Source organism: Pelophylax lessonae (assembly GCF_965119305.1).
Source record: "Pelophylax lessonae genome assembly, chromosome: 1".
Lineage (NCBI taxonomy): Eukaryota > Metazoa > Chordata > Amphibia > Anura > Ranidae > Pelophylax > Pelophylax lessonae.
Window position 1 is genome coordinate 799,125,014 of NC_138768.1, and position 27,702 is coordinate 799,152,715.

General features: G+C 42.0%; 1 protein-coding gene across 1 annotated transcript in view; it reads right to left on the reverse strand.

Moving 5' to 3' along the window:
- Positions 1–16,954: 16,954 nt before the first annotated feature.
- Positions 16,955–27,702, reverse strand: part of ABLIM2 (actin binding LIM protein family member 2) — a 236,507-nt gene continuing 225,759 nt past the window's right edge. The window contains exon 22 of the mRNA XM_082264258.1: positions 16,955–17,449. Coding sequence (XP_082120384.1) covers positions 17,336–17,449 — 114 coding nt within the window. The 3' untranslated portion in view covers positions 16,955–17,335. The remainder of the gene's footprint in view (positions 17,450–27,702) is intronic.

Genomic DNA, 27,702 nt, shown 5'->3' on the forward strand with positions numbered 1-27,702 from the left:
AAACTTGGTTGTAAAATGTTAGAAGTGCCATATTCTATACATGGTGTACTGGTCAGCGCGATGCTTGTACAAACAACACATATCAGATCAGTTTGTCATTGAGCACATGCTCACAAAACAAGACTATGAAATAGTTTTGCGTACATTCAATGAGGTTAATAAAATAAGATGTATTCATATGCATTTCTTCAGTTCCAATGGAGAGGGGCCCTGATAAATGATGTATTTGTGGAGCTATCCTCTACAAGGTCAAAGATACAGCTCATGTCTTGAGATGCACCATTCTCCATCATGCTGAGAAACAAAGATCCCGAACAGAAGTCTTAACTTTTCTGTGCCTTAACTAAAGTATCTGCAATTGTACTGGCTGGCATGCTAGGAAAGAATATGTTCTTCAAACTCTGAATTTTCCACAAATTTATCAGAGAAGAGTGAGTGCTTTCATTCCATGGGCAATGAAAAGATGATAGTCAATGCTTAACAGGCATCAGTGGTGGATTGGAGGACAGCAAGACCCACCAACCTCATACTACAGGAACACTGACATAGCAGTACAATCTGACTTAAAATTCTATTCTGACAGTATGGTTCTGCTCCTTTGTTCATGAAGAAGGGGTAAAACCTCCAACATGTGGTAGTGTATGCTCTAACAAATAAATTGTTAGCTTACAGGAACTCCTAGATTATGCGCCTTTGACTTTGTTGCTGTGTCATATGCAGTTGGTCAAAGGTTCAGTAAACCACAAATAAGGGATAACTGTAAATAAAGCTTGATTAAAACTATAAATTGGTAAATTGTGACTTACCTTGGGAATGCACTTCTAATACAAATAGAGTCTTGCAGAACTGGCATTCTGGTTAAGTTGTAGTAAGACAAATTCCAAGCGTTGGGTGTTCTAAGTATGCTAAATTTACAGATTTTTTAAAAATAAGTTTACTGTACAGAATCCTAACATTAGATGTAGCAGAAATTGCCATTGTTGCTCATACCAAAAGGGCTCAGGTCTTTTACTGTACCAAAGGAAAAAAATATTCATCAGCTAGGAGAAGCTTTTAGAGTTTTTATGTAGGGTGAGGCATTTGTGTATGGAACACATCTTCAATGTTCCTGTTAAAAAATTGTTTTGGAAATAGGTTAAGAATGGGCATTTAACAACATTCAGTGGAAGAAGTTGTTCTGCTTTCGGTAAATGCAATTATTCCCTTGGTAATATGATATTTTTCGGACCCATGGGAGACCATGCATCAGCTACTATTTTGTTCCACTACATCATTGTTATAAAAGGAAAGGTTTCTTATTGCCCCTGTTGGTCCAATGTATGAGCTTCTTTATATACCCTTAATTCCTGTACTCGAATCCTCACGTGATAGATGCAATAACCTCATCACTGTTGTGGCTCTATGAGTGGTTCTGAAACAAGCATTCAGTACCAAATGGACCATGCCAGTACCTGCTTGATCCTTTTCTTTTCCTCAAGGATCACACATATTTTAGGTACCAAACCCAAACAGGGAAAAGAGAAAGTATGTATTAAGTGATGAATGTGTTGTGTTTCTGGTTTAGTACAGGGCTATAGAACTCATCTATCTATTTCATATTATACGGTCCATATTATGCATGAGTATGCCCTTTAACAGGTCCCAGTGACCTATCTGTACCTCTTTACCTGGACTGTCTCTGGACCTTACGCAGCCCATTATCTAGTTCCCCTCTAGAGCCTTTTTGTAATGTTTTTGCCTTTCTTAAAAATCTGCTTTTTTGGCTATAAAATTACTTACCCCGCCCCCCTTGTGGAATAAAGGGATAGTCATTGCAATTTTCTTATGCCATATGATATATGCGCAACTGCTTATCAAATCCATATTTTTAGGAAAAAATACAATCAAATAAATTTTAGTGCTAAGAAACACACTATAATATCTACTCTTTTGGGTAAAATATAAAAAAGGGGTTGCATTGGGTAAAATAGAAACTAAACAGGTCAAGTCCTAAAATGTCATGCATTTTTATTGCAAAAAACGATGGTACCCAAAATTCTCCATAGGGGACACTTTAAAAGACTTCACAAGACATATGTTTAGAGTTAACTATGAATTATGGCCCTAGATTTATGGCTTTTACAGTGACGTTTGCAGCAATACCTGTACACAAGTATGATGCAATAGTGGTTTACATACACATGTGCATCCTGTGTGCACATTTACAGAGACAGATCATGCTTGATTGCACACTGTTCACACACAACTTGTACACTGCCCGCACTGTAAAAGTGATCTGGAGGCTATACAGCACCTGGATCACTTTTACATGACAGCTGTCAGTGGGCTAAAAAAACAAATACAAGCTTATGGCTGCTATTGTAGTCATTAGCTTGTTTTTTTTTTATCCCTTAAACCTCTCTAAAAACACAGAGTACATCCAAAGAGTCAAAGTTGTTAAAAGTCCAATCAACTTAAACTGGATATCTACTGTATATAACAAAGCCTCATTGTGATATTGTTTTAATTTCTTGGATGAGTGTGTTAAAATTCTTTCAGGGAACGTAGTATTTAATTTAAGAATTCACAAATCCAGACTGCACTGGCAGGTTTTGTTGAAAAAAAGAGATCTGAACTCACAACTTCTTAGGTCTTCCTCAGAAGATGTAAGTTCAGGCCTTCCTCAGAAGATGTGAGTTCAGGCCTTCCTCAGAAGATGTGAGTTCAGGCCTCTTAGAAGATGTGAGTTCAGGCCTTCCTCAGAAGAAGCGAGTTCAGGCATTGCTAAGAAGATGTGAGTTCAGTTCTTTCTTAGAAGATGTGAGTTCTGGTCTTCCTCAGAAGATGTGAGTTCGGGCCTTCCTCGGAAGATGTGAGTTCTGGCCTTCCTCAGAAGATGTGAGTTCTGGCCTCTCTTAGAAGATGTGAGTCCAGGCCTTTCCTAAATGTGAGTTCAGGCCTTCCTCAGAAGATGTGAGTTCAGGCCTTCCTCAGAAGATGTAAGTTCAGGCCTTCCTCAGAAGATGTGAGTGCAGGCCTTCCTCAGAAGATGTGAGTTCAGGCCTTCCTCAGAAGATGTGACTGCAGGCCTTCCTCAGAAGATGTGAGTTCAGGCCTCTTAGAAGATGTGAGTTCAGGCCTTCCTCAGAAGATGTGAGTGCAGGCCTTCCTCAGAAGATGTGAGTTCAGGCCTCTTAGAAGATGTGAGTTCAGGCCTTCCTCAGAAGATGTGAGTTCCGGCCTTCCTCAGAAGATGTAAGTTCAGACCTTCCTCAGAAGATGTGAGTTCAGGCCTCTTAGAAGATGTGAGTTCACGCCTCTTAGAAGATGTGAGTTCAGGCCTTCCTCAGAAGCTGTGAGTTCCGGCCTTCCTCAGATATTTGCCCCCTCGCTGGCGTAGAGGGTGGAAAGAAATATCTTAATATATATGTATGTTTATATATGTAAAACATTCACAGGTAAAAAGATGATTAAATAAAAAAACAATTTTTATCCAAAACTTATTTTTCTTTCTTGGGTGAAGTGGAAAAGGAGTTCATCCTTCCTAGACTCTCTACTGTAAACAAACTTGTGAAACAAGTAGTTTACCTGAAAAGCCAAAGTCACACCCTTTCACTGTGTGTCAGGAGGAGGTTGCGATCTCTCTGTTGAAGTCTCAAGTAGAAGTAAAGATTCCAAAAAAAGCTTATCTATTTCCAGCTGCAGAGTAATATTTATTAAAGTGATAGAGAACATAATGTTACAAATAAAGATGACAGGAGGATGAAGTTGTGCCTTTGCTGTGTCTTGAAAAATAATGATTAGAGCTTTATTAAAGCTCCTTACATTTCAACATTGTTGCCAAAAAGATAAACTGTTTTTATTCACATCCATAATGATGTCTGCAAAATATTTGTGGGATTCACTGCAGTATAAAATAGTTACAAACAGAAAACCGCAACATTTTCTAAAGTTTGACTTGAAATGACACACATAAAGGCAAATTCATTATACATTTATAAAGCAATAAATGTTTTCTGAAAATTTTAAAATAACTTTTATATTTTATGGAGCAAAATGATTAGCACTGAAAATATATACATGCCCACACATTTCCAGAAACTAGGCTTAATTCCAGGCAATTCTTTTTTATGTTTTGGACAAATTAGGGAAGGGATTAAACCTCTCTCAGCTATATTTGTGGTTTGTATATTTAGAAAATGATGGTAATCTCTCCAACTGGGACAAAGATTGAAAACAAACCTTTTTCAGTAAAATGGGGAAGGTTTGGAACAGTCTTTCTCAACTTTTTTGCCCAGAGAAACCCATGAAAAAAATGTTAGGTTTCGGGGAACCCTTGAAAAATTGTCGTGGAAATTAATAGGGCTTGGAGCATAGAAACCCGCTTCAGTGCGCTCCAGATTATTACGCACCAAGCTCCATTAATATCTTGTACTGAAAAGTACAAATGCACCGCTCTTTTGCATAAGGATTTTCCAAGCGCTCGGCGACAAAGACAAAGAAAGGAACAGACGCGCTGGGTCATTTCGATGCCATCTGCCAGGTCTCTCTCCGGATATGTATGTGTGTGCATGTTTGTAAGAGCAAGTGTTTGTGCGTGAGTGTTTCTGTGTGTCTTCATGGATGAAATGGCTGTGTGAGCTGCTGTGTGAGCTTGTGTGTGTGTGAGTGTGAGTGTGTGTCCTTCCTGTGTCTTCTGTCCTCTGTGTGTGTCTCAGGGCAGGGCTTGGTTTATTTACAGCAAGTGAGCAAAAGGGAGTTACAGGGAGTGGCTTCACAACCACCAATCACAGAACACGCATACATTCAAAAAGTACAATGGGCAGTGCTTATGTAGAAACACAGCCATGTACAGAGACGAACAGAAATGGCTGCCATCTTATGGACCTGTCTGTGCTCATCCATAAAACTGACACTGGGGGACATTATGACTATTTAACTAAAGAAATGTCTACCAAAATTTCCACAACAAAATGTATTAATTGTGGGGTAAGTGGGAAGAATGCTCCCGCAGTGGTGGTTGAGTATGCCCCAGTTAAAGCCTCTACTAGGAGATTATGAAAAACATAAAACAAAGCACCAATCACAGTTCAATCACTGCCTGGTGCAACCCAAATAGGGTCAACACATCACAATATATTAACCCAGATCTGGCTAGACAGAACTCTCACCCCTTGTACTCTAAAACAAAAATTAGGCAAATTCATCATATAATGCCAACAGACTGTTATATATCCTGAAATTCAGCAGTTCGGTATACACAAACTCTTCTACCAGCAAAACTGTACTTGTCACGACAGATCAGATCAGTTAAATTGATGTCCTCCATATCTTCTACACTGGACATCAATGTACCTTGAGGCTAATGTACTGGGAAAAAAACCGAGCTGTTGGTTATAGTAACCGAATGAATGACCAAATGAACAACTTAAATTAGGTATTTTTTACTGGTTTCCTATTGGTTAATATTGGTAACACTTCTTATCGCATTGTTCATACAGCATTTACTTATGTATCTTATTTAAGTGCTAATATTTTAATCACGTAAATGCTGATGGAGTAGATCCCTCACAGATCTCTGATGTCTCTTGTGGACTTCTACCACCAGGGTTCTAAGCTCAGTCCCCTCAACCTTAAAGTTGCCATACCTCTGTTATATAGTGCTTACTATAATGTAAACTAAAATCCAACTGGGATTGGGATGTAAAAGGTTTGTCAGGAAGGCGGGAACTCAATTGGTGATTCAACTTGGCCACAGTGAACATAAAATATCAGATTTGGGTGGACTGATTTTATTAAATGTACTCATGTAATTCACAGAAATGTAGGGAGGAATTAATTCCTAGGTGACACAAAAGGAATCTCTTGTGTGCACATACAATACGAAGAGGCAGAACCATTACAAATATTGGCACCTCAACCCTGTTAAGGGAGTTATCCAGATATCTTCTTCTGCATTTGGGCACCTTTCAAAAACACGCTGATTCCTTCATCTCAGCACTTTCCTAGAAACATATTAACAAGCTCCAGATGTCATCTGTCTATTTTCCAAAAGTCTCTAACATTATCTCATTATTACGCCTGTTATCTCCAACCTATGATTGTTTTTCTTAGGCTTTGGTACTGATAGGAGTAATAGCAACACATTGCACTGATTTGGTGGTTAGTAACTGCCCTTTAAATGGTTTTTAGAGCATATCTGTCATATATTTTAAAGGGATCATTGGTATTTAATACTGATTATAAGCAGATAAGAATGAGGTTTGGATTTGCTTCTACCATGGGTTCACAGCGAATCCAAAGGGTTTTGCGAATTGCAAACATTTTGTACAGGTTCACCATCAGGAATAAGGGACAGTCTATAATGCGGTGCATTGCCTTTATCCTGAGTCACAATAGCCAATAAGGTGAAGGCATGCAGATAACCAAGCCCCTTCATGTTTTAAAGGGGGGGGACACACAGCAGTCATATTATGTGCTGGAGCTGTTAGGTAGAGCTCAGAATTGTTTTTTATTTTTCATTTTGGATTTGGTTCCCTGTGGCAGTGCCCAGCTTCCCATGCCCTTTGTTTGATAGTAGCTTCCTTATTAGCCCTACAGATGGCCAGAGTTATAGAAAAAGTTCTGCCCCCAATAGACTTTAACAGGCTTCGCAAACTTCAAACTTGATTCACAAAAGTGTTTGCAAACCAGACCCTGGCAGATTTATCCCAATAAGCACTAGGATGCCATACTTTTGTCTACGTTTCACAAGAATGGATCACTTGTTATAATTTATGAGTCACTCTGTGTTTGTGTGTCCTTTGTGTATTCAAGGCTTGTGAGGGTAAATGGGACTTTGTGGATGGAAAAGTAGCCTTGCAATATGAATATAAAAGGTAATCGCTGCAAGGGGTGAGCTGGCGGAGGAAGTAAAAATACTGTTTATTGGGTGGAGGTAGGATAGGCCCCCCTGAAGAGTTTTCAGGGATCACCTAAAGGCAGCCAGAGAAGGAGACATCCAACTTAATTGCGGTAAGGAGTTCCAGTGGATGGGAGAGAATCTGGAGAAATCTTGGAGGCATGTGAGGAGGTGATTTGATCAGGTATAAAGGAGGCAGGAGGTCTTGGGAGGATAAAAGAGGACAGTTTGGTTGATATTTTGGGATGCCCTTGGTAATAAAGCTGGGACCAGAGTTGTAGATTACTTTGTAAGTTGTTGTAGGTTTTTTAATTTTTTTATGTTGGGCGAACTGAAGCTAGTGGAAGAACTGGCAGAAAGAGGTGGCAGAGACTGACCATTATCCCTCAAGTGGAGGGACAGTCCCTCTTTTGGAACCAAATCTTTGTGCCTCTCTTTCTGCCCACAATCACCCCCTTTAAATTTGATGTACAGAGGTTTAAAAAAATTCAAATGTACTATATAACTGCAGTCAGTTTTTTTCTTTTTACTAAAATTCTTATCAAGCCTTCAAATAATATTGCGTTTCACTAAATATTTTCTTGTGCATTGATTTGCATAGTCCACATGAACGGGGGATGGGATGGGGGGTTGTGTCCTTTACCTATAATATTTAGTGCTACAAGGCTTCCATCCTTCCAATTTCAGAACAGTAGAATGTGCATAGCTGACCATGGCTTTTGATATGTAGAACAGAGTTAAATGGAGTAAGCCAGCCACGGGAGCCTCTACTAGTTCAGACACACCATCCTTCTAGAAGATGCCAGAGTTGTCATGTTGCCATTCTGGCTTGGACTGGGTTCAAATAAAAGGAATACAGTTACTTCTTTTATGCAATTTGTTTTTCCAAGTAAATTTTAAGGGAAAAATTAATGTGCAGCTACTGTGTAATGAGGCATTGAGTCTGTCTCAGTCAGTGCTAAGCTGGGGCATATAAGGAACATAATATAACGTAAGGGATATCACTTCTATTTGATATAAAGGTATAAAAAAGCTCAAGAATGTTGTTTTTATTTTTTTTTTTACCATATGACATACATTGAGGATCTGTTTAAATTAATGGATGCAAATAAAAAGGCACCTAAAGCTTGCATCAATATGCATGAACACAACAATGCATATGGATAAGACTTACTTATACCCAGTGAAGTGAATAGTCTCAGATGATAGACAGAGATTAAACAAATCCTCCTACATATGCTGTACCTGTTTATCTACAGCCCTCTCTTCTCTACAGCCATTCAATGTGCAGAATCTAGACAGCATTTTTCATCTCCAGAACCCAGGATCTGACCTCACATACTGCACAGCAGGGAGCTGAGTGTAATCTGAAACCTGAGTGGAGGGAAAGAATACTACACGGTCTCACAGAGACACATGCACAGATGAGGCTTTCAATCTCCAGCTGTGTGTTGGAAGGGGGACTCCTGGATTTGTCGGGTGTTGGCTTATAGACTGTCAGAAATGGCTCACGCAGATAGCAGAAGAATGAGAGAAGAGACAGAGATCCCACTCTGTGCTTTGGATTGAGGCAAGTAAACACCCTATAAAGGGGTATGCTTTGTTCATTTTTTATTTCACTTTAGGACATGCCAGCAGCCATTAATTAGTGTAACTCTGCTAACAGAAACAGAGTAGTAATGATCATGAAAGAGTAGCACATACTCAGTAGTATGGAGAGACAAGGGAATAGCTGAATAGGAGGCAGTAAATTATGAGGACAAAAGCTGAAAATGATAAAGTCATTTACAAGAGCTTATAAAGGCTATTTCATACTATAACAAGAGGCAGAGCTCCCAGACGGATAGCCTAGGGTTCAAAAATACCATTCCCCCATAGACATATGCAGAGTCTTTTGACATGCGGTCTACAGACAATAGTGACTGCTGGATGACTCAGAGGAGGAGTGTGAGTTTGACTTTTCATTTAGAGAGAGGAGAGATCTCTTCCTGATAATTGCCATCTTGTCCCGTACACTAAATGTACAGAACTGAACAGAAAATCAGAGCCCCACAGAGTAAAGCTGGTCATACGTGGCACAAAGCTGGCCATAGGTGGCACAAATGTTGTCCAGTTCATGCTCAGCAATGCACAGTTCAAGCTGCGAATGGCCCTGTCAGCATCACCTAGATTGACAAACCTCAAACGAAAAAGGAATCAGGTGAAAAAAGTGGATTGAACAGCCAATTAGATGCAGTCACTGTTTGGATATTCAGACAGCCATGAGTACTGTCTGAATACAATAGTTGTTGAGAGATTCCTATATGCACGCTGTTTAACATGGTTAGGGGAATCGATTAAATAAATCCCAATTAAAGGTAAAATGTGGGATATATCATACATACTCACCTATATGGTTGCAGCTGCCACCGGCTATAAGACTGAAAACTGAGCAATCACATGACCGCTCAGTTCTCAGTCTTCACTGAGCAGACAGCCGGTGACTGTCAGTGTCAGTTCAGCAGGGCTCTGAGAGGCTGAGGCAGCAGTCAGTCAGGCATCTGGGTGGATCCCAACATTATTGTCAGGATCCTTCCAGAGCCTGGACCAGCTCTGATGTCAGCTGACAGCCAGCTTTAGCCCGATGTTGGTTAAATCTGGGTCAACGAGTGCAGAACGAAGCGCATTCCAGTGACCCAAAAGAGAAGTATGGCCGAAAAAGCTCTGTAAATACTTCTCTTTAAAATCTAAAGGTGTATGACTAGCAATTAGTGTTACTACCACAATTAAATGGTTTCTGACCCAGTAGAGAGCTGCAGTAAGATTTTTTACTATCAACTACTTTCTATGGAGAAGAGTGGAGGATCAGGATGGAGGTGGGTGCACTAGCATTAGAAAAGGATTATGGGGGGGTCCTGGCACTCGCTGGGATGATGAGCAGCTATTTTCTCACCTCTAGTTCTTGGGGATGTACCTTCTCATATACAGCCACTTGAAAAGAGGCACCAAGACAGCAGTAGCTGGAGTACATTATGATTATCATTATTAGTCGGTCACATAGGACAACCAACATGTTTCTGGGACCAAAAACTCCCCCTTCATCAGGGCTGCAAAAAAGTACACATATAGTTATAAATATAGAGATGATAAAAGTTACATATATCTCTTCTAGGTATATTATTTGTTCTATGATTATGTATAAAATGATTTATTATAACTGTATACATATTTTTTTTATCATTTATGTAATTTTTATAATTTTTTTTATAATTATATTCATAATTTTTTGTAGCCTTGATGAAGCGGGAGTGTTTTGGCTGTTAAAATGTGTTGGATTTTTAATGTGATCTTACTAATAATAATCAAAGCAATTTGGACTTTTATACCATTTCGTCTGGCGCTCCTCCTGTTTGTCCATGCTTTGTCAGAAAAAAAACAAAAAAAAAAAAACATTGTGACAAGGTTGTACATCCTAAACCTATAAATGCTATATTACCAAAAGTATTGGGACACCTGCCTTTACACACACATGAATTTTAATGGCATCCCAGTCTTAGTCCGTAGGGTTCAATATGGAGTTGGCCCACCCTTTGCAGCTATAACAGCTTCAACTCTTCTGGGAAGGCTGTCCACAAGGTTTAGGATTGTGTCTATGGGAATGTTTGACCATTCTTCCAGAAGCGCATTTCTGAGGTCAGGTATTGAAGTTGGATGAGAAGGCCTGGCTCGCAGTCACTGCTCTAATTTATAGGTGTTCTATCGAGTTGAGGTCAGGACTCTGTGCAGGCCAGTCAAGTTCCTCTACCCCAATCTTGCTCATCCATGTCTTTATGGACCTTGTTTAATGTCAAAGTTGTTGTTTAATGTTAAAGGTCATGTGGGTGTAAAGGCAGGCGTCCCAATACTTTTGGTAATATAGTGTCTCTTGCATAATGCTTTCCTAAAGTTGCACTATTATTGTTCACAGATCAGTCACACATATTGTACATTAACATATATTTGATCATTTTGTTAGTTCACCCCATTAGTGCCATTTGCGATGCAGGAACCCTGCGAATCCACCACGGGTTCCCGTATCGCACTCGACTCGCAGGAAGTTCACACTGCCATATGCGAATCGCTGGGGGTGTCAATACAAAGTTAACGACGCCCCCAGATCAGTTTGCATATCGCAGTGCGAACTGTCAATTCGTACATGAATCGGATCGCATAGATGTGAACACCCATGCAATCTGATTCTGGAGCAGACCAAAAAAGGGTCCTGTGTGACTTTAGTCCTAATGCGATGCAAATTCAGCAATACAATCTGCATGGCTGAATTCACAACACACAGACATTGCATGCGTTTTGCACAGCAGTGCGCTGCGAATCTCATGCAATATTCTTTCATCACATATGTGTGAGCCGGCACTTAGCTTTCCAATAGATCCTGTTAGTAGAAGACATAACACAGGGTGATGCTTATGGTAATAAATAAAACATATCTATATTTTGGGAACTAGGCTTTAGTGTATTAGTTAATAATGCAATTCATTGTATATATAATGTTTATTACATTTTATATAGATATATATTAAATATAGAAAATATTTTTAGATTTGTTCACAAAATTTTATACCGAATAGATAGATATATTTTATTTAATAAATACTTCTGATGAATGATAAACTTTTTTTATAAGATATAAAGAGGGGAGAGATGGGTAAGGTAGGGCCACATGGGCTTTCTATGTAGTGACATGTGACCCATTAACCCTCTGTGACTGCACTGTGACCGACGGAGATTCAAAGCGCACACAAATACTAGAAGATTCCATGATGAATTTGTACTCCTATGGCCCGGAACACAGCTGTATGGTCACAGAACATTCTCTCCATACTATGGTGACTGCATGGAGTACACAGATGTGTTTTATAATAGCCTTGGAATCCAGTATGCTTCCCCGCATGGAATGAACACAGGCTTTCTAATATTATAATCTATGTTAAGTAACTAATCACAAGTTACATGGATACAATAAACCTTTACTGAGAAGACCCCATTGCTGACCCCAGTCAGAAAATGCTAGTTAACTGGCTGTCATGCTGATCCTTTTTTGCTTTGTTTGGCATGAGTGACATGGAACAAGTATGTAACCAGTGAAGTCAGACGGCTAAACTTGTATACTTGTTCTTGGTAACGGCCCAGAAAGTATTGAAGCCGCTAGATTAGCAGGTGACTAGCGTTTTCAGAAGATGCCAGAAGTGGGAGCCTATGTATCTCTCAGCAGAGGTTTCCTTTAAGAGAAAATACTGAAATATTAGGCAAGCACAAGCTGCCTACACATAAATGACTCCCTATGGTAGGTCCTCTGCACCATGAGTCTTCTCTGAACCCGGGCAAAGCAAACTTGCTTATAGGACAGAGGTCACATGCTCCCCCCTAATTCTGCTGGGACAGGCCGGGTACGTTACTGATAGGAAGAAGCTGTACTAGAACTATGGAATCTGCAAATACTGTGCTCTCTAATGGCGCTTTACACGGATGCGGTGCATTTTTTTCCTGCAGCGCCGGTGCAGCTCAGTGTACCCACGGTTTTCTTTTTGGGTTACTGGTGCTTTGGCATAGAGGATATACAATATACATAAATAATATGTGGACACTCCCAGTTGCAGAAATGCATACAATTAGCATGCTAACCAACTTTACATTAATAAGATGTACTAACAAGCAAGAAACATAGATGGAACTAGGATATCAGTAGGATTAAACAAAATAAAAAACAATATCCAAATATATATCTGGTATGAGCTTTTTTTTCTGGGGGGGTCTAACAATAGTAGTTTTATAGAAGATAATATAACAAGTTTAGAAGTACAGTGCACACAGCTGAAGAGAATGAGCCCCCCCTAGAGGAATTATAATGCAGTGCAGATGTCCTACCCAAACATCGCAGGATCCGTCATTCATCTAGGAGACATTTGATAGAGATTAAAGCTTGCACAGTATGATAAACAGATATGACTTGAAATTAACTCCAAGTAAACTATAGGGATAACAAAGATAAATATCCTTCCTACAGTGTCACAAAGCATGTATTTTATATTTGAAAACCATCACCTTCATTAGTCATCTCTTCCTTTACCTAAGAGTAGGCGCTCCAAATCCCTTCTCTTATACATATCCTAACCCCCGATCTCTCCACATTCTCCTTCTGTGTACAATCTCCTAGCAAATCAGATCCTTCATGTCATAGTTAAACAAAGGCAAGATCTGTATAATACATTCATCAACAAATAAAAAAAACTAAGATTTTATCACCGCTGTTGGGACAGCGGCTAATGATATAGCAATGTGGACATACACATGAAGACAAACCCAATTTATTTAACTGGAGTTCATTTTGATCAAGCAAAGGATCCTCCCTTCAGCTGTAATAGCACTGTCTGCTGTATTTTATTACTATGGTCTGATGGTGGGACCTTGGTCTAAAGCCCCGTACACACGGCAGCCGGTTACTATGGTCTGATGGTGGGACCTTGGTCTAAAGCCCCATACACATGGCAGACGGTTACTATGGTCTGATGGTGGGACCTTGGTCTAAAGCCCTGTACACATGGCAGCCAGTTACTATGGTCTGATGGTGGGACCTTGGTCTAAAGCCCCGTACACACGGCAGCCGGTTACTATGGTCTGATGGTGGGACCTTGGTATAAAGCCCCGTACACACGGCAGCCGGTTACTATGGTCTGATGTTGGGACCTTGGTCTAAAGCCCCGTACACACGGCAGCCGGTTACTATGGTCTGATGGTGGGACCTTGGTCTAAAGCCCCGTACACACGGCAGCCGGTTACTATGGTCTGATGGTGGGACCTTGGTCTAAAGCCCCGTACACATGGCAGCCGGTTACTATGGTCTGATGGTGGGACCTTGGTCTAAAGCCCCGTACACATGGCAGCCGGTTACTATGGTCTGATGGTGGGACCTTGGTCTAAAGCCCCGTACACATGGCAGCCGGTTACTATGGTCTGATGGTGGGACCTTGGTCTAAAGCCCCGTACACATGGCAGCCGGTTACTATGGTCTGATGGTGGGACCTTGGTCTAAAGCCCCGTACACATGGCAGAATGTGGGGAGACATCTGCCGATTCATAAAAAAACAGCCAACATTCTGCCTGTGTATATGTCGGTCTGTCCGACAGAAGACCCCCATTTGGCTGGCTTCTGTCAGACGTGTATGCTGGAAAACCAGCAGTGGACCGACACCTGATCAGCGATCTCAGCCAATGGCGGACAGCGCTGATCGGAGTGTTCTGGTGGGGGACCGTCCACCTGTCAGAACACAATAGCTCAGCAGGGGAGATCTATGAACTAACCTTGTATGGTTAGTACAGCGGCTCCGACCAGGGCTGACAGTTTTTTTCCGTGAAACCCGCTGGATTACATGAAAAAAACTGTAGTGTGTACCCAGCTAAAGGGAGACTTTAGTTTGAATAAAATAGGAACGATAGTGGCCAATGAGATGGCTCCAGAGCGTACCCAAGGCTATTGTTTCGGCACTTACAATACAACATTTCAAAGCCCCCAGAATATAGACAATCGTTCAATATAGAGCAGGCAGCTGTCAATGCTTGGCTAAACAGTGGGCAAACCTACATGCAGTCTACATGATTGACACTGCAATATTTTAAATAAATATATAATCATTGGGGCCTACATAAATTCATCTCTTGGTTTGCAGACCCTCTAAGACCTGCCAATCACTTGCCAAATACATTGGCACGATCATAGATACAACAATGCCTGTGACTTATTCTTTTAAAGTGGACCTGTTGCTTAAATATAAAGGCCTGTTTGATAACAATAGAAATTTCCATTAACGCTTATGCAGCCCACAGCAGTGTGAATGAAGGAAACACTAAAAAAGACTTGATTTCCCTACCCACACATTTGAGGTGGATGGGGGGAGTGCTGAGCCTTTGTGTTCTGACAGCATGGAGAATTCCCCGCCATCAGTGTTGCAGGCTTTATCGCTGCTTTAGCAGAAACTTTCCAGCAGGGAGGTTGTACAGAAGTCAATCGGTAGATCAACTTCTGTACAACCACCCTTGCCTATACATGGATCTACATTCTGCCGGTCCCTGCTGAACCGGCCGAATTTTGATCCATATATGGATGGCTTTAAAGGGTAACTCCACTTTTGTGGGAAAAAAAAATAGTAAATAAAGAAAAAACAATGAATACAACTGCGACCCAAATCATATTGTAATTGAATGTTATTAAAAATTACCTTTCCTTTTTATTCTGCAGTCGCTGTAATTTTCTGAAAATGCAATGCAATATGGCTACCTGGAGCTGTTCTGTACACAATATGTATACTGACCACATCCCAGAAACATCATTTCCTGCTTGTGTGATTGGCTCACCAATTTTCCCAGAAGTCTGCCTAAAATACAAGTCAGATTTCTGGCATCCCCTGCAACAAAAATGTAGTTTTTGGTGAGATACTTCCAATAGGAACACGTCTAAGGGCTCTTTCACACGGGCGGTGCACCCGACGGAGCCCGTTCTGCTCAGCAGGGGATCGATCCGCCGATCCCCACTGAGCAGGCAGATGACAACTCCATCTCCGCTCTGTATGTAGAGACGGAGCTTTCAGATCCCCACTCTCCTCTATGGGGAGATCGGATGAGAACGGACCCCATGTCCGTTCTCATCCGACACCATCCGATCCGATACTCCAGACGGATGGAAAAAAGGGTTTCCATCCGTCCAGATTTCATAGACAGGATCGGAATCAGATAGCAGCGGGTGTCAGCGGAGATGTCTCTGCTGACACCCGCTGCCCCATAGGGATGTATGGAGCATCCAATCAGGTCCACCTGAAAAACTGACAGGCGGATCGGATTGCCCATGTAAAAGGGGCCTATAGGGATGCAGGCCCAGCAGCTTTCCTCATTAGAGCCCTTCAGCTGCCACAGCTGATAGATAATTATGAAACCACTCCCATTTGACCCACTAAGCACAAACAATGATTTCTTCAGAATAACAAAAGGTAGGAATCTGCAACAAAGTTTGTTATAATCCTTGTAATGTAGAGAGATCACCCAGAGGGGAATGTTTTTTTTTTTCTCAACAAAAGCGGAGCTACGATTTAAAGTGAACCTACATGGGCAGAAAAAAAAAAGTTCACTTTGATCTCCCGTATACTGAAGTATGTACTTAACTTTCTTACACTCCGTCGCCATTCTGTTCAGCTGCTGGGAGCAGGCAAAGCTGCTTGGTGTGAGCCAAGAGTCAAGTGATAGTGTACACATGGCTATGGCTGGAGCGGCCCTGGTACATGGAGTGAGTCACATGCTAATCCTCCAAGCTGAACTGAGCAGTGAGGGAGTGAAGGAAAGGTGAGTATTTACTGCTAGGCAAGGCAAGAGTAAGGAAAATCTATTGCTTTCTCCTATATGGGCAAATCACAGATTTACTTTAAATGAATAGTTTCTATAAAGGGTAGATAGGTTTGACCCCCAAAAATACCTCTCTATACCTCTGTATACTTTGTATGACTGACAGGTACACTTAAAAAGAAAAAAAAGGTAGTATATTTCTTCTATTACATTGTCAATAACATATTTTGGCAGTGTAAAGAACACTTAGATTACACATTGTTGTAGTCAGATCTAAAAATTCTTATTGGCTACTGCAACGTGTCCAATACTTTCTGAATAAGTCCTTGGAAGTTGCATGGATGCCACAAGTGTAAAGGAAATTTGTACATCCTGTATATTATTGTATTATATTTTGTATGTATTGCACACTGCACTCATTGTGCACACAGCACTAATAATGTTTGCATTCTTTCGAGTCCTGATTAGAATGAGCCTGCCTATGTTACGCCCCTTGTTACCATAAAAGTACAATTGTAATAATAATGTGATACCTACGTAATCATGTGTATAAAAGCCTTCAATTGCGTCAAATAAAACAGAAGAGTTATTTTGGAAAGATGCGGAGTGTATCTTTTTGTGTCTGTTCCCTACTGCAGTAGTTATTCATTTGGAACCACTAATCAATATGAGGATAGGAGCTGCCTATCTATAAAATGTCCAGAACACAAGCATACTCTGTTTTTAGAACATGGGGAAAATGTTGATCTCTGGACAACGCGTAATAATTTCTATAAGTGCAAACATGGCTGACATGGGAGTCTTTGGCCTTCAATACATACATCAAACCAATCTGAAGGATACAATACATGAGCTATACATACAGATGTAGTAATCCTCATTTACAGTGATCAGTGGAGTTGTGTTCCTGGGCTGCGCAGAATACTGTCAATAAAGCAAACAGAGAGTGGATGTTGGCATGGCTGGAAAAAGGTGCGAGAACTGGCTGGCCCCCGGCGATCCGTTTTGCCTTTCTCTTCCGAAACAAGAGTTGCAACAAGGTGACGGCGGGAGCAGGTTGTAGTTCTGGCGGCTGAGGGAGTGTAGCAGAGGCTAGAAAAGCAAAGCTTTCTTCTTTAGGTCATTCCTCTTCCACAGTGCAAGGCGGTCAAACGATTCAATATTCATCCCAAAGACATGCTGAAACTCCTCCGGGGACAAGTGTCTCTGTAATAGACAACCAAGACCACATGTAAACATCATCAGCAATATACATTTATCTGACTTTTCTCCAACCTTTTCAGAGATCCATCAACAGAAATAAAGCCCTGGCGTGTGCACATTTGCATTTAATAAAACAGCATTACCTATACGTATGTTTATGTAAGTGCAAGGGGAGGATGAGAGCACATCTGAGCTGTTCCCACTAAAAATCGCAAATCGCCGCCATTACTAGTAAAAAAAATAAACAACAAAAATTACATAAATCTTTCCCATATTAGTAGACGTGATAACATCTGCGCAAACCAATCAAAAATAATTTTACCAAAAATATGTAGCAGAAAACAAATTGGCCTAAAATGTTAAAAAATTTAGATTTTTACATTTTTTTGGGGGGAATGTTATATAGCAGAATGTGAAAATATCTATTTTTTTTTTTTTTTTTCAGAATTGTCGCTCTTTTTTTGTTTATAGCGCAAAAAAAAAAAAATAGCACAGGTGATCAAATACAACCTATTACTCTGTAGTTTTCCTTCCTGATGAAGCGGGCAGCGTCCCCTGAAACACGTCAAAGTCACAGCTAGCAACTCATCACCCAACTACAGCAGGAATGATGAGGAAACAACTAAACAATATCATATGTTATTCTGTATATGTGTATATTGATATTAGTGTATGAGTCCTTCTAGTGGTTACATGTTTTTTAACCTTTGTACAATAAAAATTTGATATATTTTAATCAATTTGTGAATGGTACCATTAAAGTCCTTAATCTAGTTGCCAGGGTTTTTTTGTGCAGATTCTTTCAAAGGATGTGGTACCTAACACATAGTGTCTTATACTTAGAAGGCCCCTCTGGGTACTCCTTTCTACCATCTTTTACTTTCCTAATTGGTGTATTTAAAGTGGTTCTAAAGCCTTAAAATGGATGTGATCCCTAATATATACCCAGTGAAGTGAAAAGCCTCAGATGATACACAGAGATGAAAAAATCCTCCTACATAGGTTTTACATGTATATCTGCTGTCTTCAGCTTTCTATATTCTTTGGAAAGTGAACATTGTGTTAGAATTTTTACTTTCTCTTACAGCAGTGGGAGGGGAGTCTGGGCATACACTGTGTGACAGCTGATTGAGGGAAAGGCACACCCCCCCCCCCCCCTCCACATAGGCAGAAGAAGGAAAAACTTGCAGAGCTGGGCTGTGAACAGACCAGATCTCTGCTAATTTATTTATAGCATCCTCCCTGACATACATTTTCAGCTGCTTTTATCTCCTGTGTCGCAGAAGTTGTCAGAAATTATCATGCTGATAACAGAAGAATGGAGCAGCAGAAAAACAAAGGACTTAGGGCTTTGGAGAGAGATAAATAAACATTACAGATATATGTGCCCAGGTCAAACTTCATGAATCGGGTTTATATCCACTGTAAGCGTAAGGGTGAAAAACCTTCTGTGCTGCAGACCGCCCCCTTTTTCTTACCCGAGCCCGATCTGATCCAGCAATGTGCATGAGCGTAGCAGCTCCAGCCACTGCTTCTCATTGCTCAGATTGATAGCAGCAGGACCCATTGGCTCCCGCTGATGTCAATCAAATAATGTGACACGGGAGCAGGGGGAGTGGGGCCGAATCCTGCATTCTGTGTCAATAGATGCAGCAGCAGGACTCAGGAGCGAGCCTGCACGGGTGCTCCCCAGGGAAAGCAGCTTTCTGTGGGAGCACCTGATGAAGAGGAGGGGCCTGAAATGCCGGCAGGGGAAACCCCAGAAGAAGAGGATCAGGGCTGCTCTGTGCAAAACCATTGCACAGAGCAGGTAAGAGCCGGTTCACATTAGAGCGATCCGACTTGTCGGGGCGACCTGACAAGTTGCGGTGCGCTGCTCGCACCGCGACCTCGGAGTGGCCGGCACGGACTTCATAACATTGAAGTCTATGCAGGTCGCTCCGGGTCGCCCCAAAGAAGCTCCGGACCCTTTTTCTAAGTCGGAGCGACTTGTGTCGCTCCTATTAGAACGGGTCCACAGCTTCTCTATGGCAGGCGACCTACGGTCGCCCCAGTGTGAACCGGCTCTAAGTGTAACCTGTTTATTATTTTTATTTAAAAAAATCCAAAGGTTTACTAACACTTTCTGCTAGTACATCTAGCACTCCCCTTCCCCCAAACTGACAATGCTGCTGTCCAAAGGTGTCTCTGTTGTTCCTTCAGCCACAGTGGAGGCACTCTAATGCAGGAGGTGTGTTGCTAGGCAGATCACCAGGTGAAAACACAGGGGTTAAAAAGACTAAAAAAGGAAAACAAATGCAGCCACCACATCTAGTGATTGGTAAGCTGCAATATATTTCATTTTTGTTTTTAATACCGCTTTTAGGCTCCATTCACATCTATGCATGCTGCTTTTGAGCGTTTTTGCTGTACTTTCCGCGTTTCCGGACATGTGTTTTGTTGGTGTTGGGCTTTTAAGACTTTTAAAACCTATTACACACAATGAGATTATCGGACAAATGATCAACCGTTTTTTTAATTTTGGATGCTAGTCTTCAAATCAAAAACCAATAGTTTACTAAAGTATAAAAATTCTCGTACGACAGAATAAACATACGGAAGGTATGTAATGTACGTATATGTATTGAATTTTTGGACGACAATGGTACTGGTTAAAACTAAAACCGTATGATCTGGTTTCGTAAAAATTTTGGTGATTGCCCCTTTGGAATATTTTGGCCGACAGCTGTGTACTAATGATCAAGGAGAGAAAGAGGCGCCTATAAGGCCCGTACACACGAGTCGAAATTCGGCCGGGAATTTTCGTCCGACGACCGATCTGCTGATTTTCGGCTTGTTAGTATGATGCTTCAGACAACCGACTCCGACTTTTCGGCCGAAAAAAATCTGGTGTGCAGGCTATAAAATTGTTGTCCTCCGTCAAAACACGTCCGATTTTCGTGCAGTCAGTACAGATTTCGACAGGGAAAAATCTTATGAGCAAGACTGGGCATGCTCAGAGAAGAAAGAACACAAAGAAAGCAAACCAACACATGACATCACTTCTGAAGTAGAATTTTGTCGTGCGGGAAAATTCGTGTGCAGTCTAGGCACATTCCAACCAACAAAACACCACTCTGGACAAAAGACGGACGACCGGTCGGTGGAAATTCGTTGTGTGTGTACTAGGCTTTAATGTAGACTTTAAAACACGTTTTATTCAATACAGCATGCACTCACATCTATAGGTAAGCAGGTACGTTTCAGGCACCCTCCTGGAGATTCCAAGATGGAGAGATGAGGGATAAAAGTCATCCAATCTGTGCTGCCATCCCGCGGGGACTAGACTCCTCTTCGCCGTAGCCAGCAATGACGGCGGAGCAGGAGCGAAAGCGAGGCTCGGAGTCCGTCAGATGAAAACGAGGCTTGGTCAGCAGTCGTGTGTGGATGACGTCACTGTGGATGCGACACGTTTCAGAGCGTGCGTGCTGCCGAGGGGCAGGCAGCCGCGCTCCTTCTTCACAGCAGTCTCTAACGATCAGATTATCGCACGATCGATTCGAAAGCAAATATTTTTTGTATGATATTCTGATCATGTGTACGGGGTGTAAGGGTTTAAAATATTTACTGGTAATTACCGAGAAGAAGCTGCTCAGATAAATACATGGAACACTTCAAGAATGGCAGTTTGTAGTCACAAACCCACAAGAGCAGAATGTTGCCTGAGGTGCGCGTTATTTCTAAAGCCAGACACAGGTAACCACCGAAAGGGAACACTGGAGCACCCCTCTATGAACACAACACAAACAATCCTCTCCATTGTGTTTACTGTATGAAGAATATGCGTGGGTGGACTCTAACACTATTTGCTGGCAGTATGGAAAACTCAGTCAACATGTAAAATATATTAATATGCTGGGAATGCTGCTGTGGTGAGATCATACTTGCTAAAGTAACCACATTGTATGGTCTGTATTTCCTCTAAAACAAAACTCTGGCAGATCTCCCCTCCATCCTGTGAAGATAGGAACATTTAGGTCAACACTGAACAGAAGGAAGTAAGGAAGAACTCTACTCTAAACAAAAACCGTTCTATAGTTCATAATGGAAAAGCTTTTCTCCAACAGATCTTTGGACAGAGTCTACACTGCTCAAAAAATGTAAGGAACACTTTTTTAATCAGAGTATAGCACCAAGTCAAGTAAATTCCTGGAATATTGATCTGGTCAGTTAAGTAGCAGAGGGGGTTGTTAATCAGTTTCAGCTGCTTTGGTGTTAATTAAATTAACAACAGGTGCACTAGATGGGCAACAATGACATGACCTCCAAAACAGGAATGGTTTTAGAGGTCGAGGCCGCTGCCATTTTTTTTCCTATCATCTTTTCTGACTGTTTTTCGCTAGCTTTGCATTTGGCTAGGCTCAGTGTCACTACTGGTAGCAAGAGGCGATACCTGGACCCTATAGAGGTTGCACAGACAGTCCAACTCCTCCAGGATGGCACATCGATGCATGCCATTACCAAAAGGTTTGCTCTGTCTCCCAGCACAGTCTCAAGAGCATGGAGGAGGTTTCAGGAGACAGACAGTTATTCTAGGAGAGCTGGATAGGGCCGTAGAAGGTCCTTAACCCATCAGCAGGACCGGTATCTGCTCCTTTGTGCAGGGAGGAACAGGATGAGCTCTGTCAGAGCCCTACAAAATGACCTCCAGCAGGCCACTGCATAGTTGCCAACATTTGAAAAAAAATTCCAGGGACACTTTGCAGCGCAGCTATCAATTACTTACCACACCCACTTCCATGAAGCTCCGCCCACTCCACATAATTAATCTCCGCCTACTTATCAGATTATAGGGTCTACTTCATAAAGAGAGAATTACAGGAAATTGAAAAGGGAATTGAAAACTTAAGGCCAAAGTAGCAGAGTTGGAATAATTCGCCCATTCAGCTGCACTACTTCTGCCTAAAGTTTAAAATTCTCATCACAATTCCCTGCAATTCTAAAGTGTCGAACGTGCTCAGGTGTGACCATACAAAAAATGGAATATGTAAATATAAATAAAGTGCAAGGTGTAAATAAGTATAATTATACTATCTGGTATAATTAGGTTTTATTGTACTTATTTACACCTTGCACTTTATTTATATTTACATATTACATTTTTTGTATGGTCACACCTGAGCACATTTCACACTTTATTCACCTGTCTTTGAATTCAGCCCTCTGTAGGATGATAATTTTCATTTACATAAAACAATGTGGCATCCTTTCCTTCCTAACACATTACCCAGTCCATACCAGTATAGATCCTAACACATTACCCAGTCCATACCAGTATAGATCCTAACACATTACCCAGTCCATACCATCCTCACACATTACCTAGTCCATACCAGCATAGATCCTAACACATTACCCAGTCCATACCATCCTACACATTACCCAGTCCATACCAGCATAGATCCTAACACATTACCCAGTCCATACCATCCTACACATTACCCAGTCCATACCAGTATAGATCCTAACACATTACCCAGTCCATACCAGTATAGATTCTAACACATTACCCAGTCCATACCATCCTACACATTACCCAGTCCATACCAGTATAGATCCTAACACATTACCCAGTCCATACCAGTATAGATCCTAACACATAAACCAGTCCATATCATCCTAACACATTACCGAGTCCATACCAGTATAGATCCTAACACATTACCCAGTTCACACCAGTATAGATCCTAACACATTACCCAGTCCATACCATCCTAACACATTACAGAGTCCATACCAGTATAGTCCATACCAGTATAGATCCTAACGCATTACCCAGTCCATACCAGTATAGATCCTAACACATACCACAGTCCATACCAGTATAGATCCTAACGCATTACCCAGTCCATACCAGTATAGATCCTAACACATTACCCAGTCCATACCATCCTAACACATTACAGAGTCCATACCAGTATAGTCCATACCAGTATAGATCCTAACACATTACCCAGTCCATACCAGTATAGATCCTAACACATTAGACAGTTCACACCAGTATAGATCCTAACACATTACCCAGTCCATACCATCCTAACACATTACAGAGTCCATACCAGTATAGTCCATACCAGTATAGATCCTAACGCATTACCCAGTCCATATTATCCTAACACATACCAAGTCCATATCAGTATAGATATCCAGAATGAGATTTTTCCCATTGAGGATTGAGGTCTGTTTTCATTTTTTTGAGCAATATATATATATATATATATATATATATATATATATATATTCACACAAATACACATACACGGATATGTACACACATTTATCTAGAGCTAGAAAACTATATATATGTATCAATTAACAGGTGTAAAAATTATATCTATAAAAAAACATTATTAATAGTAGTAATTAATGGAGTGTGAGGCCTCAAGCTTGTCGGAAGGTGCTCTGCCTCCCCCTGCTGGCGGATTTTGGAAAGTGCACCATGCTGACACCCTGCCTCCGGTGACACGTTAAATTTGCGACAGACGGGAAGAGTGAGCGGGCACAGAGAGAGAGACAGAACTACAACACCTAGCTGGGGTGAGAGCGACACTGTGTGGCACAAAAAAAAAAATGATTTACATTGTCCCTGATTAACAGGGACAATGTAAATTACCCGGGACAGGCTCCTATTTGCCGGGATTGTCCCAGGAAAAACGGGACAGTTGGCAGGTATGCCACTGGTGTGAATGTCTCTGACCAAACAATCAGAAACATACTTCATGAGGGTGGCCTGAGGGCCGATGTCCTATGTTCACTGCTTGGCACCGTGGAACTCGATTGGCATTTGCCATTGAACACCAAAATTGGCAGATCCTCCACTGGTGTCCTGTGCTTTTTACAGATGAGAGCAGGCTCACCTTGAGCAGATGAGACAGACGTGGAAGGGTCTGGAGATGCCGAGGAGAACGTTATACTGCCTGTAACATCGTTCAGCATGACGGGTTTGGTGGTGGGTCAGTGAAGGTCTGGGGGAGCATATCCACAGAGGGACTCACAGACCTCTGCAGGCTAGACAATGCCACCCTGACTGCCATTTGGTATCGGGATGAAATCCTTGGACCCATTGTCAGATCCTACGCTGGTGCAGTGGGTCCTGGGTTCCTCCTGGTGTATGGCAATGCCCGACCTCATGTGGCGAGAGTATGCAGCCAGTTCCTGGAGGATGAAATAATTCAAACCATTGAATGGCCCCCCACGCTCGCCTGACCTAAATCCAAATGAACACCTCTGGCACATTATCTTTTGGTCCATCAGAAGCCGTCAGGTTGCACTTCAGTCTTTTCAAGAGCTCAGTGATGCCCTCAGTGCTGTATCCTGGCCTAGGCCAACAAGGCCCAGGCCTAGGGCAGCACTTTGCAGGGGGGGCAGCAAAATAAATATTTCATTATTTGTAAAATGACTATGGACTTCCTATTTATTATACAAATAAGTGAAATAATCCTATAATTACAATCAGTGGCAGCAAACACAAGTCCAAATATCTTAAAAGAGTAATCTTACTAATCCCGTGACATAAGGCTGTACTAATGGGCACTGATAGGCTGCACTGGTGGCCACTGATGGGGCTGCACTGGTGACCACTGATGAGGCCACAATGATATGCTGCACTGATGGGCAGTAAAGAGGCAGCACTGATAAGGCTGCACTGATGAGGCTGAACTTATGGGAACTGATAAAGCTATGCTGATGGCCACTGATAGACTGTGGTTATGGTCTGTGGTTTACAGATGACAGGATGGGTCATAAACAGGAAGGGGTGTGGCCTTTACAGGAAGGGGTGGGTCATATTTAAATTAGGGGGTGCATAAATTTAGTCAGGCCTAGGGCAGCACAAAACCTAAATACACCACTGGATGCCCTGGTCCAGATCTTGGAGGAAATACCGCAGGACACCATCTGTCCTTTTATTAGGAGCATGCCCTGATGTTGTCAGGCATGCATACAAGCACATGGGGGCCATACAAACTACCAATTTGAGTTGCTGCACAAATGGACTAACCTGCTGCATAATTCTTTCACTTTGATTTTCGGGGTGTCTTTGAATTCAGCCCTCTGTAGGGTGATAGTTTTCATCAAACAATGTGGCATCCTTTCGTCCCTAACATATTACCCAGTCCATATCAGTACAGATATCCAGCATGAAATTTTCCCCCATTGAGATCTGATGTGTTTTCAAATGTTCCTTTAATTTTTTTGAGCAGTGTATTAACAATTCTGTCTCCAATTCTGAGACTGGGAGGGCTGCTAGTATACATTAGCTGTCATCCTAATCCAGAATAATCTGCACTCTGTGTCTGCATTGCTCTCATGAGAAATTCCAGGCAGATATTTAAAAAAAATCAGTACTGTTATGTTTTTTTTTTGAAAAATTATTTTTTATTGATTTTACAGAAGAACAGAGAAACAAAAACAGACAGTTACAAAAAACCAAGGCAGACAATAAAACAACAACGTCCACCCCGAAAAACCCACAAACCCCCCCCCCTCCCAAAAGCAGCCACCAGCACCTTAATAAGACCAGGAGAGTCGAGGTCTGGGGGCCGGTGCAGGCCAAAGCCCAAGGACAACGAGGCCAACCACCGACCCTCGGAGGAAAGTACCCCCCAGCCCCCAATCACAGAAATCATATCCTCCCTCTGTCCCGGGAACGCATCATATCAACACAGTACAAACGAGCCTCAATAACTGTCTGTACAAGTGAAACTCCAGGACTTCAGTACAAAATGCCACATGTACAGTTCTAGGGGTCATTCAGCAGGCCAGTGTCTTAGCACAAATACAGAAACATATGCTTTAACCTACAGTTTCCGAGGAGTCAACCCATGCCCTCCAAACCTTTTCAAATTTTTTGGGGCAACCCCGTGAAACATAAGTTGCCTTATAAAGGGGCAGCACTGCATTAACCAAGCCCTTCCAGAACAACAATGAGGGTGGGGATACCTTCTTCCAATGTAGTAAGATAGCCTTTTTAGCATAAAACAGGAGAATGACCAGTAGAGTTCTGTGTGCCACCGAGGGAACTACCTCCTCCACCAGACCCAGGAGACAGACTCGCTGGGTCCGCGGAATCGGAGTAAGCAGCACCTCCGTGAGACAGGAAGTCACTGCAGTCCAAAACTGTTGTATCTGGCTACATTCCCAGAAAATATGAGTTGCATCCGCTGGGGAACACCGCCAACACTCAGCCGACGAGTTCGGATAAATTTTGGCCAGACGGGCCGGCGTGTAGTATATTCTATGAAGGAATTTAAATTGTATTAGCTTGTCCCTGGCAGCAACTAAATGTTTGAAAGGCTCAGCCCATACTTCATCCCAGTCATCCCCCTGCAGGTCTGTCACCTCAGCCGACCATTTTTCCCTACATCTAACTATGCTAGGGGGTGTAAGTCGGAACATATCCTTATAAACAGTGGAGAGGGTTTTTTGCGTGGTATCACAAGTCAACACGCATTCCAAGTCCGAAGGAGACAGTTCCACCGAAGAGGTAGCAAATTGGGCCTGAAAGGCGTGACGCAGCTGGAGATAGCGAAATATGAAGCCACTGGGTAAGTCAAATTTTTCCCGCAGACGTTCAAACGGCAGGAGTGCTCCCGCCGCTGTTATGTCTCCCAAGTTTTTCACGCCCCGCACCGCCCACAACATCGGATCAGGCAAGCGACGAAAATGGGGAAAAGTAGGGTTCATCCACAGAGGAGCGGAGGGAGAGGATCCTACATAACTGGGACACGTCAATTTCAAAGACTGGGTCCACGCTTTAACGGTCGCCCTCATGGAAAGTGTCAGAGGGAGATCTGAGCCCAGACCCCTAAACAGTGCCAACCTGAGGGTCTTGAAGGAGCCCAGGTGAGCCGCTTCCAAAATCGTAGCCGAATCCTCCTCATCCGCCCTCAACCAGCGCCTCGCAAACACCATATGCCCTGCCAAATAATACTTGTGCCAATCCGGAAGCGCCAGGCCTCCATTACCCCAAGGTTCCTGGAGGGCTCGTAGGCCAATCCTGGGAACCCCGGGCGACCAGAGGAAGGAACTGACGAGACTATCAAGTTTCTTTGAAAAAGGACATCGGTACCCATAACAGAGAATTTCGGAGGAAATACAAGACTACGAGCAGAAATTTCATTTTAAGTACACTAATACGACCTAATAAGGAAAGCGGGAGTCGCTTCCAAGCCAGGATATTTTGTTGGAGTTTGGGCAATAAAGGAGCTAGGTTCAAT